The sequence below is a fragment of the Gallus gallus genome, chromosome 1 (genome assembly GCF_016699485.2).
Source record: "Gallus gallus isolate bGalGal1 chromosome 1, bGalGal1.mat.broiler.GRCg7b, whole genome shotgun sequence".
NCBI classification, from domain to species: domain Eukaryota; kingdom Metazoa; phylum Chordata; class Aves; order Galliformes; family Phasianidae; genus Gallus; species Gallus gallus.
In genome coordinates this window covers 173,812,028-173,824,504 of record NC_052532.1, presented here as the reverse complement: position 1 = coordinate 173,824,504, position 12,477 = coordinate 173,812,028, and the positions used below count along the sequence as shown (strand labels likewise).

The following is a 12,477-nucleotide window of genomic DNA, read 5'->3' as shown; positions in this document are numbered from 1 at the left end:
GTTATAGTTGGATGATTCTTCTTACAGAATGTTTTCCATTTTTCCTAAATCTTCTTTGTTTTTGTTTTGGATATCTATTTATCATGATGTGGACCACTAAAGATACAAAAAAAGCGCTCCATTTATTTTATTATAGACCTGTTGATCACCTGTCCTCCATATTATTGTAATCAAATATAAAAAAAGAAAACATTCTTATTTGGTAGAAGCAGTGCTGTAAGCTGGGAAGAGTAGCGTTACAGTACCACTGCTCTAAAAAAAGGCTCTTATTTAGCATAAGGAAATATACTCCGCTCTTACAGTAATCTTAAGCTCTATCCTGTTGGAACAGTCAGTAGACTTAGAGAATAGCTAGGAATATAAACTGTATGTAGCATAATACCTGATCTTTTAGGACCATGGGAAACTGAGCCAATGTTCCTATTACAACACAAAATGGAAAACTCAAGTTTGAAGTTCTGTCTGATGGAAATGAGGTCCGTCTGATGAAACTGATTTGTCTAAGGTAAAAGCCCAGCATTATATTTTTAATATAATTTTAATATATTTTATATATTACTGTAGGTTTATATTCTTAATTATGTAATTAACATTGCTTATCACTGTATAACAATTTGTGTAAGATCTCCTCCTGTGACAAAGCTTAAATTATACCACTTATTTAAATCACACTTGGAACAAAACAATAGCTTCTGTTACCTCCAGCTCCGTGTGTTTTTCTTCCTTATCATGGTCCTTCGGTTCCGTTTTTGAATTATCATCACAGTCTTCTAAATGACAGATGTGTGGATACTCAGTAAGCTCACATTTAGCTTGCTTTCTTGGGAAAACATCCGTTCTGTGAAGGCCATTGAAAAATGCTTCATACAGCGGCAGTTCTGTAAACAGATCATCATCACCTCTGCCATCTGCTTCTTCCTCTTCAGATGAAAAATCTTCTTCTCCTGCCTCAGAAATATGGAGTTTAGTATTACCTTCATGTGATAAAAATTCAAAATCAGAAAATGTGATAGCACTTGGCTTGTGTCTTATGACTCTGATTTCATGTCTCCTTTCTGGTTTCTTGGCTGGATTTTCTCTGGCAAGGAGTGGCCATTCTATGTGTGAGGTAAAGTTCAGAGCTTCTTCCTTTGGCTTGTGCCTTGCAGAATGCAATAATTCTTCACAGAGCTGCTCTGCTTCAGATTGATTGGTGACACTCTCTGCAGTCCCACCAGGTTGCAAGGATGTCTCACTGTGGTCTATTATGGATGACGCAGACAGCAAACTCATCTCAGGTTCCAGTAAAACATCCTGAAATTCATATGGGCTTTTCTGTTCTTTGTTTCTTTGGTATTCTTCATACTTTGCTGCCTTTGGAGTCCCCAGGCACTTGGCAGATGTAAGACATGGCGAGCCTTGGTTTGTTCCATAGATGTTGGTTTCCATTCCAATGAGTTTCACCCATCAGAGATCAAAATGACTTCATTACTCCATTTTCTTTAGAAACAACACTCCACATATGTAGACAGGGAATATCTTCTTATTATTCCAAAACCATGATCAAATAATCATTATTAATGCCTGGATTCTTATACCAATCATCTGAATCCTCTCTGTTCCTGGAAATTAAAAAGAAATAAGAAAAAAAATTATTGATAGGACCTTGCTTGCAATGGATTGGATCAGCAGCAGTGATCCTAAAATGTGACATTCCTGTGTCAAATTTACCTATAGCTCTCTTCAGAAACATTTGATGTATGCAGATGTGATGAATTCAAAGCATCAGAACTTTGACTTGTTTACCCTAGAGACCAGGAAAGAATTAGCAAATGCAGAAATGTTTTTTTTTTAAATACTGACTTCACATTGATTATTGACAGAATGGATCAAAATCGCTCAATCTGATGTTAGATATATGCTTGTTCTCAAAACTTGCCTCTATTCACTTCATTTTTACCGTCTGTTCAATTATTGAGAACTTCTATACCGTTCTGATAAAGCTACTGAAATGTCATAAGGAAGAAAAAGGAGGCAAAGGGGCTGACAGAAAATAAAGAACATTTCAGTAAGGGTGGGATCTTCTGTTGCTCAGCTTCTCTGAATCAACAATCCAGCACAGCGCCTGTCCACTTCCAATCAATTCACACAGCAAAAAGAGAAGGCTAAAAAGACAGAGCTTCAGTTCTTCAACAGAGTTGGCTGTGTCTGGTTTAAATCAGTCCTAACTTCTGGACTCAAACCTCGTGCGTGGGCCTCCAACACATGTTAAGAAGAGCAGCCGAGGAACCAATCTTGCATCGCTTACATAGCTTACATTCACTCGTATATGTAATGTACTTCTTTGTGACAGATTGAATATTGATAGTATTTATTTTAATGATTGTTTCAGTACTCCATCTGTGAGACAGCAAAGCAGAACAGAAGCTTTTCAAAACAAGAAGAGAAACTTACGCCTTTGATGTGTGTGGCAAGCCTGTCACTGCTCGGAAGGCTTGTCAGAAGGCAGCTCTGTGATTGTCAGAGTGGGAAGCAAGCAGAGCAAGATGCTGGCATGTGACATGCCTATCACTGCATGTGCCATAAGCTAAGTAAAGTGTACTAGCTAGGCAAATTTTATTGCTGGTTAGTACGTATTTCAGTTTTATAGGCTTACTTTGAGTAACAGTAATAATATTGTGTGTATGTAGAAAATTTGGATTTGTTATGTATTACCATTGCCATTTGCTCTTCGGCTGTAAAAGGTGCGAGCATGCTGGTATGCACGATTTAGAAAGCATTCCTCTCAGTTATTAGCTATGAAAAGTCAGATGTTATTGTTAGCTGACTGGCCTCCTGCTGGAGCCAGTAGAGGGAGGAAAATGCTTCCTGAAGGTAAATGCCTATTTTAGCATGGGAGGTCTCCCTCCTAGCATGACCCTCTTTTCCAAGCTATATAGGAGGGATAGAGAAAATGCTTACACAACTCATTCAACTTTTAGATGGGCAGATAAAGGCAAGAAGAAGGGACTCTTAAATGTCATCTGGACCAAATACCCTGCACTGAGCAGGGACACCTACAGCTAGATCAGGTTGCTCAGAGCCCCATACAGCCTGACCTTGAGTGTCTCCAGGGACAGGGCATCCACCAGATCTCTAGGCAACCTGTGCCAGTGCCTGGCCACTTTTATTGTAAAAAACTTCTTCCTTATATACAGTCTAAATATCCTCAAGAAGAATCTCTCCCCATGTCTTTTTTACAAAACAATAGCAGATTGCAATGTCTACATGTAAATGACAAAACTGCATTGGAAGGCTCATTTTCTCAGAAGCTCCAAGAAGGCCAACTAAACAGAAGTGACTTCACTTTCAGAAGCACTGAACACCCTTGAATCTTTTTCCCTAGTATTACATGAACTGAGTACAATGCCTTTAAAAAGTAGACACGCCCTTTGTAGGGAATGACTGGGGCAACTAACCTTTCACGTGCTATTTTAGGCACTATGAGAAAGTCTTCTGCCATTTAGGTGACTACTGACAATTATCTAAACCACTACTGCTGCTCTTTAGCCCCCTATCCTACTGGAAGGCATACTGCTAGCACACATATTCCCCACTCCTGGGGGAGCCAGGAATAAGAAAGGAGAAGCTGCTATTCAAGAAGACAACCCAGAAGGCATCAAAAGAGCTTTGATGGCTTTTTATTTCTACTACTTTGTGATGCTTTTAACTCCAAAACATGAATTATAATCCCCGCAAAAATAAATAAATAAATAAAAATTGTACTTGCTGTTACCTCTAAGCAATCTAGCATCCAAACTAAACTCCCAGCTTCTTTTTGCATTTCACAAAATTCTTTATCTCAAGTGATTTCCAGTCTTCAAGGATGTGCTGTGAAGCTGTAGAGTCTACAGTTTAATTACAAAAGGCATGAAAAAGATTTTCCTTTTATTGGGGTTGCTTACTGCCTTGGACTTCTTTTTATTTGTCTTTTTCCCATGATGAGAATGGGACAAAGAAAGCACTCAGGAGCAGACGGGTTCTGTGCGTGTGGCAAGGAATCTCTGAAGAGGAAGTGGTAAAAAGAGTGTGAGTTCACCCACACATCCTGTGGAACATCTCTCTTTACTCGATCTAGCAGAGATGGGCAAAAAAAGCACCCTTCTACGAAATATCAATTTCTGCATTTTATAAGAAGTTACACATAGACATTTAAAGCTCCAAAAAACTGAATGTTTTTGGCAGAACTGTGGGTTGGAAATCCTGCCCATACCAAAATGTGTAACTTAGAGAGGTTTGTGCATTCAGAGCTAAATCCATATGTGTCGTAAAAGGCCCGTAACGCAGACCTGCAAAATAGTATAATTACCACCACAATTATGAATGTATGCACTTAAAAGTTCTGAAAAATATAATCTTTCTGAATAAGGTCTGTATAAGTAGGGAAGTTATTTCATATGCAACGTGATTCTCAGTATGTACTGTAGCATTATCTGTACCAGCAGTGACCTACTCCTGGTAGGATCAGATGTTGAGTAACAAGAATCTCTTGGGTGTATATGTGCTTTCTCTAAGTAGGAAGAGCAACGTAGGGGCTACCACTGCAAACTGTCCTACTAAAAATGACTCCAGCACAGCCTAGGGGAGAACACACACACAAAAAAAAACAGGATGGTATTTTTTTAAGGTAAAATGTGAAATCTGTATCTGAGTGTGGTAATCAGCTTTAGCTTTCTATATACACGCATTTGACACACAACCAGAACTTTGTTTTCTAAGGAAAGGTTCTTACAAGTCAGCACTGGATTAATACAGATCTGAGCTACAGTTAGTGCAGTGATGTGGAAGGAAAGTTTCCCTGTGGCCTGGTAACAGCGGAGATATCTGTGCAGACGCACAGCTCAATTTCTGTCTATCACCCTCCATTGGCTTGAGTCTCCTTTGCCTAGACAACCAAAATGTGTATTAAACCACCAAGTTTTGCACAAACTTAATGCAAAAAGCACATATGAGGCTTAACCATGAAATGGGAGAATTTTACTCATTTATATTTTCTTAAGTTACTACGAGGAGAATTGCTTTCCGGGGAAATAAATATGCTTTATTTCATAGGGTTACTGCAACAATAAGTCACCTAAACTAACCTGCAAATGCTGATTAAATTAGTGCGTTTCAATATCCACTGAAATTGCATTTCAGTATGCATTTTGGCATTGCATAGCATGTGAACGTGTGGAAATTTCTTACTTTTTAGAAGTCAATTTAAATGTGAACTGACAGAGTAAACCAGCAAGTCAAGCCCTGGTCTGGGCTACAATGGAAGAGCACTCACCCAAAATAAAGAGTTTTTACCCCTCAGCCCCTAATGCATTTGTTTGCCTTTCACAATGACTTTGTTTAGTATTTCCCATCGACTTAAACAATCTTCCCCTAATAAATTAAACAAGAAAGCCAAGAGAATGTGAAACGTACAGACTAACAGCAAATTAGGAGAGCAGGATTTTCTTTTCCTGCTGATAATTTTACCTGTTTTGCAAGGTAACCTCATATTTTTCAGTGCAGTTAATTTCCATGAGCATAACAACAGGAACTCAGTAGCCAAAAGATCCTCCAAGCATTGGGGCAGAACAGAAAAAGAAATGAGCAGATCCTTAACAAGAGGCATTTCAGTTTGCTTGCTGCACAAGAGCTCTGTCAACAGAAGTATGTGTGAGAATCCCTGGGGCTAAAACAGCCTTCTGCAAGCACCAGCCAAATTATTCACAGTAAAAGAGAGAAGAAGAAAAAAAAAAGGAGAGGGGAAAAAAATGAAAGGAGAGCAAGAGAGCATGCTTCACAGCACCACAAGGTGCTTCTAAAAATACAGGGTGACCTCATTCTTCATACTGCGCTGGACCTGAACGTTGTGCTTTGCTTTATCACCTACAGCACCTGGAGTCGGGTTCCCAGTGCACGCACTGCTCTGGAGGCTGTCAGGCTTTGAAAAGGGAGGCGGTGAAATGCCTTTTGATGTAGCACTTCCAAGCAATAGGAAGGAAGACCAAAATTAGCTTTCCATGTCACCTGGCAAGTTCTTATTGTTTGTCTGTTTCTTCAAGACCTACATCTGCTGCCAAGACTTCACAAGTCTTCCCTTCTATATATATTAGTAGGATCGTGCCTCACAGACAGAATGTCTCATGTGCTGCAAGGCAGAGCTGTAGTGTAGGCTCCTGGATGCACAAATTTCATGGTGTGAGTATAAATCAGTTACTTTCAAACCTAGCCAGCAAAAGGAAGGGATGAATTGCCATTAGAAATATGGGGTGAGAAGACTGCTGAGCTATACTGTAATTTTTGTTGTCTTTTTCTATGCTGCTTTGATTAGAGCAAACAGCAAAAATGCAAAAGCTGCAACACAGTTCTATTTGTGTAATGGCTGCTGCCTGCCAGTAGAGCAGATTACATCTTTCACCTTGAAGTATCCACAGGCAGTTGCTGCCAAATCTCCATCCCTCCTGACTCACTGCATGAATGAGGGAGACAGCCCTAAGATGCACCCGATTGCTTTCATGGAAGTTAAGCAGTATTTTAGTCAGCAAAGACTTTGGAATGTTTATGAATGAATTGCTCAGCAAATGAAGGCACGTATCAAGGCATTTTACAGGAATTACTATAATAATGAACTATAAAGTTCAGCTTAGAAGTGCTTACAGTCCACAGACAGCTGCACCACCAACCCTCTCCTTGCTGGTCCCACCTCCACTGTGACAGAAGCTCATTTTTCACTGCCAGAGAAAGCAAAATATCTTCTCAAATTCAATGAACAACAACGATAAAGAGACACTTTGCTAATGTAGCTGGGCTTACACTCCTGTTTGTTACAGCTGTGCTGCTTTCCATCCACCATCCTTATTAATGCTCTTCCACCGGCTGGACCTTAGAATCATCAGCATTCTCAACAGCACTGTCATGGTCACCTCATCACTATGTGGAGCAGTGCTTAATTGCAACTCAGGTGAGCAAATGCCTCTGCAACACAGCTCATTCAATTTCTAAGAACTTAAAAGGATGGGAAATTCTGAGTCTTAGCTAGTTTACATAATGAGGGCCTTGACTTTGCAAATCATTCTGTTGTGTTCATCCTGTGCAGAGTGGTTACCGTCCTAAGCAGAATCCATGTGTAAGCATCAGTGAAGTGAAGGACTAATCATGGCCTTGGAAAGATCTCATGCCTGTTGCATACCCAATTGCATCTTCTTAAAATGAAGTAGCGGAAGGGAGCGAGATATGAATGGGGAACTGTAGATAGATGTCTTTCAGCGTGGTTCTCATACAGATGAAGTGTCCCAAGTAAGATCCGGCCTTCCTTCAGCCAGTCGACTTCTTTTAGTATTGCATTCAATTTATTACTATAAACACTTTTATATATATTACACTATACTGCCTCAAGTACTTTGTCTTGTTCCTATGAAATGCAGCATCAAGGTCTGGATGACATGTTGGCCTAAGGTTGTTTGACTACATGCTTTTAAGAGGCAATTTCAAGGGATTTAAGATTACAATCTGAACTACTTGAGAAATGAAACCTTCTGTGAAGTTGCTGAAAATCCCAGTGCTCATGGAAAAGAAGGGGTGAAATGTATATGTGTGTGTATTATCTATACTCTATGTTATTAAATAAAAAACAGGTATTTTAGTATACTGCCTTGGAACACTTTGGCTCTGTTTTTATATGACTAGTGGAATCAACATAAGACAGGAAAGGCAGCCAGTCATACACAGACACTGGTCATAAACAGAGGCCCCCAAAATGAACGAACACATAATAAATACTTTAAAAGCAACACTGAATAAACCATATAGGGAAAAAAAAAATAGCTGTCTCCCTTCAGGTTGAGGTTCTTGGCATTGGTAAAATCCTAGTTCTTCATCTAAGTAACCAGTCCAAACCGAAGTCAGGAAACAGCATTTCTGCAAGAGAAGTCACAGAGATCTGAGCTGCTGCTCCCTCCAGCTCAAATACCAGCACTGTTTCTACAGCCTGTAAAGTGAATTCCATTACATATGTTCAAGGGATGCTCAGCAGACTGTCTGGAAATTAATCTTCATTTTGCATAAGAGGAAGAAGGCTGAAAGGAACAGTTTTCTCGCGTTGGAAGATATCTACGTTAAAGTGGAGGAATTAACAGTCATATTAACATCTCTAAATTTCCTTTTAATCTGATGAAAGAGGAAAAATAGAAGACACTATTCTGCCACTTCTCACTCTATGGGTTAGGTAAATAACAAGCAATTTTTTTCCCTACTCAGCTCTTGTCTATTGAAAGCTGTATATCAGTACAAAACTGTCCTTTACAACAGCCTGCAAATGGAGATAACTTTGGTTGGCTTCCACAGTTGCATTCTTCCTTCTGAGACATCTCTGCTGGACCTGTGATGCCCACCAGCAGCAAAAGACACTGGAACATGGAAGTTATTTTGGCATTTTATAGGAGCTAAGACTGCTACAGATCTGCGTTTACTGTATGGTTCAGAATTATAAAAAGAGGGAAATAGACTTCTTTAACATTATTTACTGCACTGCAAAAAGAAAATATATCATTGCCTTTGGTGAGAAGATATCAGATTAATTTAACTTATTATTATCCAGTGTCCGTGTATAAGCAATTGGAAGCTTGTGTCTACCGTGACCACACAGGTAGCAAGAGAGATGCAAACTGGAATCAAACTTTTTTTATCACACAAAGGCATCTCTGAGTCACAGTTCATCCTCCATCTATTAAAAAAAAAAATCTTTATTAATTGTCATGATTTAATTTATACAAGAACTGAAGAGGTAGAGATTTTAACAGGCATCATCAGCTCTTATTTTTATGAGCTGAACTCTTCTTAGTAGTTCCGTTTATAAAGGAGCTGCATTTCATTGCAAATGCCCACTCTTCTCTCCCCTATGCACTCGGTCCTCCTTAATAGGGATAAGCCAATGATCTTAACCAAACCAACCCCCCCAGCCCTTGATTTTCTCAGAATCTGTTGGCTTCCCCTGACAGCTCAATAACTCTCCAGAGCCCCACTTTTGCTTCAAGCTTCCCTTGCAGCAGAATCTTCAGTCCATTCCATGCCTTACCTCTTGCTTCTGTTGCCAAATTTATCAAACCTGCCAGCAGCCCTCTTCTGTGTAAGGCTCTGTATCAGTACTGCAGTATGTTATTATGGAAAGCTTTAAGACTAAATCAGAGCACACTCGGAAAACAAACAGGAGCGAGTTCTTCAGTGCCATATATGTTACATCAGTCTGTGGTGTTGCAGCTCCCCAGGTTTATACTGCTATCAGTCTTTTAAAGTTTCTGCAGCATTTTGGCAGCGTGCTACATTTGTCAGTTGAAATACACTGCTTAATCCAAGGCTGGTAAACAGTTTGAATAGGCACGGCTTTGATTTATGAACTGCATCAATATGGTAATGAGGACATTGGCTGGGCAATTAGTTTTAAATTGTGTAAGCTCACACTAGCTCTTGTTATTACGAGTACAAAGGTTTGTCTGAACACCTCTGAGTTCAGTGCTGCACAACCCTCTGGTGTCTCTATACCTACTAGACCAGAACTGTAGCAAATTAAAGCTCTCGCTACACCTTTTGAAGTTAATACCACAAAATAATTTGTATGAAAATATCAGCAGTAAATAGATGCACCTGTTTAAAATGCTACTTTATCCACGCTTTATTTTTACATTCCAGTATTGGCTTTGGACTCTAACGATGTCTTTATCACCATCTCTAATCAGTGTCTGTAATGAATGCTAAAGAAGTGGTGATCCCGCAATAAACGGCCATTACTACAAGGGCTGTGCCAGAGGGCAGACTCCTCCTCTTGAGATCTGCAAGATCCACGAGATATAAATGGCTGTGATAGAGGACCGTGTCAGCTGTGATGAAAATAAGTTATTTCAGAGGGTGCTGAAGTAATTTTGGAGGAACCCCTTGTGGCCCCTATCCTTATGTGCAGTATGGTCTACAGGCATCCTACACAGTCTGCAGCTTTGGTTAAGCAGTATTTTTTTTTTTGTAAAAAACACTTTCCTTAAAAACGTATTTTTGATGAATGACCCAATATAAATCTGAAAATAAAGAAATCCATTTAAGTTGGGGACTATTCACATCTTTTGATTAATCTATTTAATTTTTTAGAGCTTCAAATGAAATATACAAAGTGTTCAGATGAATACTGAAGTATTTTCAACCTTTATATCTCTTGCTTCACCATGCCATTTTTGTTTTGTTTAAATAAGTATTTAGTTCTCACAGTTCTTTAGAATTATTCATTTTTTGAGTAAGTTTGTGTGTTGTATTTTTTTTCACAACCAGGAGAAGTCGAAACACTCAGCAATAGTTCAGTGACAGCTGCTTTGGAGGTATCCAAATTCTTATTTATGTACAGAAGGAAGTGTATCTTAAGCCAATGTGCATTTTTGAGGCCTGAATTGCTATTTTGAACAAGTTCCCTGTTTACTTTCTGCTCTTTAGTTATTTCTTCTCTTCCTTTTTGAGATCTTGAGATCAGTTAGTTACACTCAACTGTTTACCAGTTTCAGTTCTTAAATTCCAGACCTCTGCTTACTTTCTTGTTTTGTTGGCTACATCAGATTTATGGTGTCAGATATTTTCTCCATAGAGGGGGTTCTTGTAGACATTTTGTCAACTAACAGCTCTACTTTTTTGAGAAACTCAAACAACTAAACTTTCCAAATGGTGTAATGGAATGCAGTACATAAATGTCTAATCCAGCTCTTTGCTTCTTAGGCTAGGTCTCAGAAATAAGAAATGATTATACGATTCTATGAAAGCAGTGGAGCTGAGATATACGTCCATAATACACCTTGTAATATCAAAAAGTTAGCCTAGAGATCTTTACGTAGCACATGCAGTAAATACAAGCGAAGTTGAGGGGCCCTTTTCAAAACTCTTCTCTAGACCTCTAAGTTTGGCTTCTTATGCTATGAGTTTATCCTGTAGCACTCCATCTTTTCATCCTTCCTCCATAGAGAATTAATCTGCTTTGGACACTTCCACATAACTTTGTAGAATGAAGCACCAAACAGCCACCCCATAAGGAAAAACTGAGAAATCCACTCCTGGATGCTACTAGAGATGTCATTGTGCTCACAATGCCTAAAGTATAGCCCACAAAGAGCAAACGAGCTTTTTACTTTCTGGAAAGAAATGAACCATTTATTTCCAACTTGCAATAAATAAAAACAAAAGAGATATAGAAATCTGAATCAATGGCGGGTGCCCATTGCCTGGCAGGAGGAAGCTCATCTAGAACTTGAATAATCCAGTTTCCCTGGAAGCCGGTATTGATACAAACCCTGTTGCAGAGCCCTTTAAAACAAGCAGAATGGATATTTCCAGGTTATTTCTGTGCAGTGTACAAGCATTCAGCCAAAAGGTCAACATCCGCCTCTCAGTAGGCAATGACTTCTGAGGCTCTATTCAAATATATTAAACTCTGAGATAAATGGTCTCTTTCATCCTCTCTTTTACAAGTACAAAGTGTGTTGTGTTAACAGGAGGGAGATTTTCTTTTCTTCAGAGCACTGCAGATGACAGTCATTAATTCAGATATCAGAGAGGAGCAAAATTATTAAGGTTTTTCCCTTGAGACATGAAAAGGACCTGTTGCTTTGACTGAGCCTTAGAAGTGCCTGAAATTTAGTTTCAGTCTTTATTCATTAAAAACACCAGTGTATTCATTTGGGCATATTACATGTACTTACATAGACAGTCTATTACAGTTCAGCATGCCTGAGGCATTGTAAAGGTCTGTCAGCAAACCAGTCCTTCATGGGCATAAAACTCAGTGACTATAAATCATATCAGACTAAAATGTTGGCATGTATTTTTCATGCTGGATACTGAATCTTTTCAACAATGAGCAGTAATCATTGCATTGGCAGTTTTTAGTTCAAAAGCAGGAAAACGGGTAATTATACACATATGAAAACTTCATTACCTTTCTGGTAAGCACATGGTAGAACAAATGCTTTCAGCCTTGAAGCCCTCCTCTCTCTATCACTAGCAAATGCTCCATACAGCTTAAGGCCAAAGTTTGTGATGCTTTCATCAAAAAATGTCTTAGGAGGGATTGATCTTCTGAAAGTCATGGGCCTTTCCTTTTGAAAAGTATCAAGCACTGCTAAAGTACGCCTCTCCAAAAGGACTCTGAAGGGTCATTTATCTAACAACAAAAATTCTGATTTCAAAACATCATTGGCTGGTTTTAAAGTGTGTTTTTGACCTCACTGTTCCTAGGAGAAGCTTAAAAATTCTAAGAGACTGTAACTAATGCAGTCTTGGATCCCTGAGCCACAGCGATGACAGAGAGAAGCAGTTCTATGAAATATGGACTTCCAGGTACACCTCTATCAAGGCATAAATTGGAAACAACCCGAGTCAAGAACAGCAGCAATGACTAGAAATTGGGATGTCACCAACACTATCCACCGCCATGAGCTCTTCTAACTGGTGAGCCCTCAC

At 39.2% G+C, this 12,477-nt stretch overlaps 1 protein-coding gene and 1 long non-coding RNA gene across 7 annotated transcripts in view; one reads left to right on the top strand and one right to left on the bottom strand.

The window, feature by feature from the left end:
• Positions 1-12,477, bottom strand: part of STARD13 (StAR related lipid transfer domain containing 13) — a 300,043-nt gene that overhangs the window by 254,431 nt on the left and 33,135 nt on the right. For 5 of the 6 annotated variants that reach the window (XM_046909814.1, XM_015278497.4, XM_040703684.2 and 2 more), the window contains one exon: positions 700-1,601. In XM_046909814.1, coding sequence (XP_046765770.1) covers positions 700-1,428 — 729 coding nt within the window. In that variant the 5' untranslated portion in view covers positions 1,429-1,601. Of the gene's footprint in view, positions 1-699; positions 1,602-1,710; positions 1,787-12,477 lie in introns of all 6 variants that reach the window. The other variant, XM_040703663.2, reaches the window with a different exon arrangement.
• LOC121109202 overlaps positions 5,301-12,477 on the top strand; it is a 32,344-nt gene continuing 25,167 nt past the window's right edge. Inside the window, exon 1 of the long non-coding RNA XR_005861326.2 lies at positions 5,301-12,465. This is a non-coding gene — a long non-coding RNA (uncharacterized LOC121109202). The remainder of the gene's footprint in view (positions 12,466-12,477) is intronic.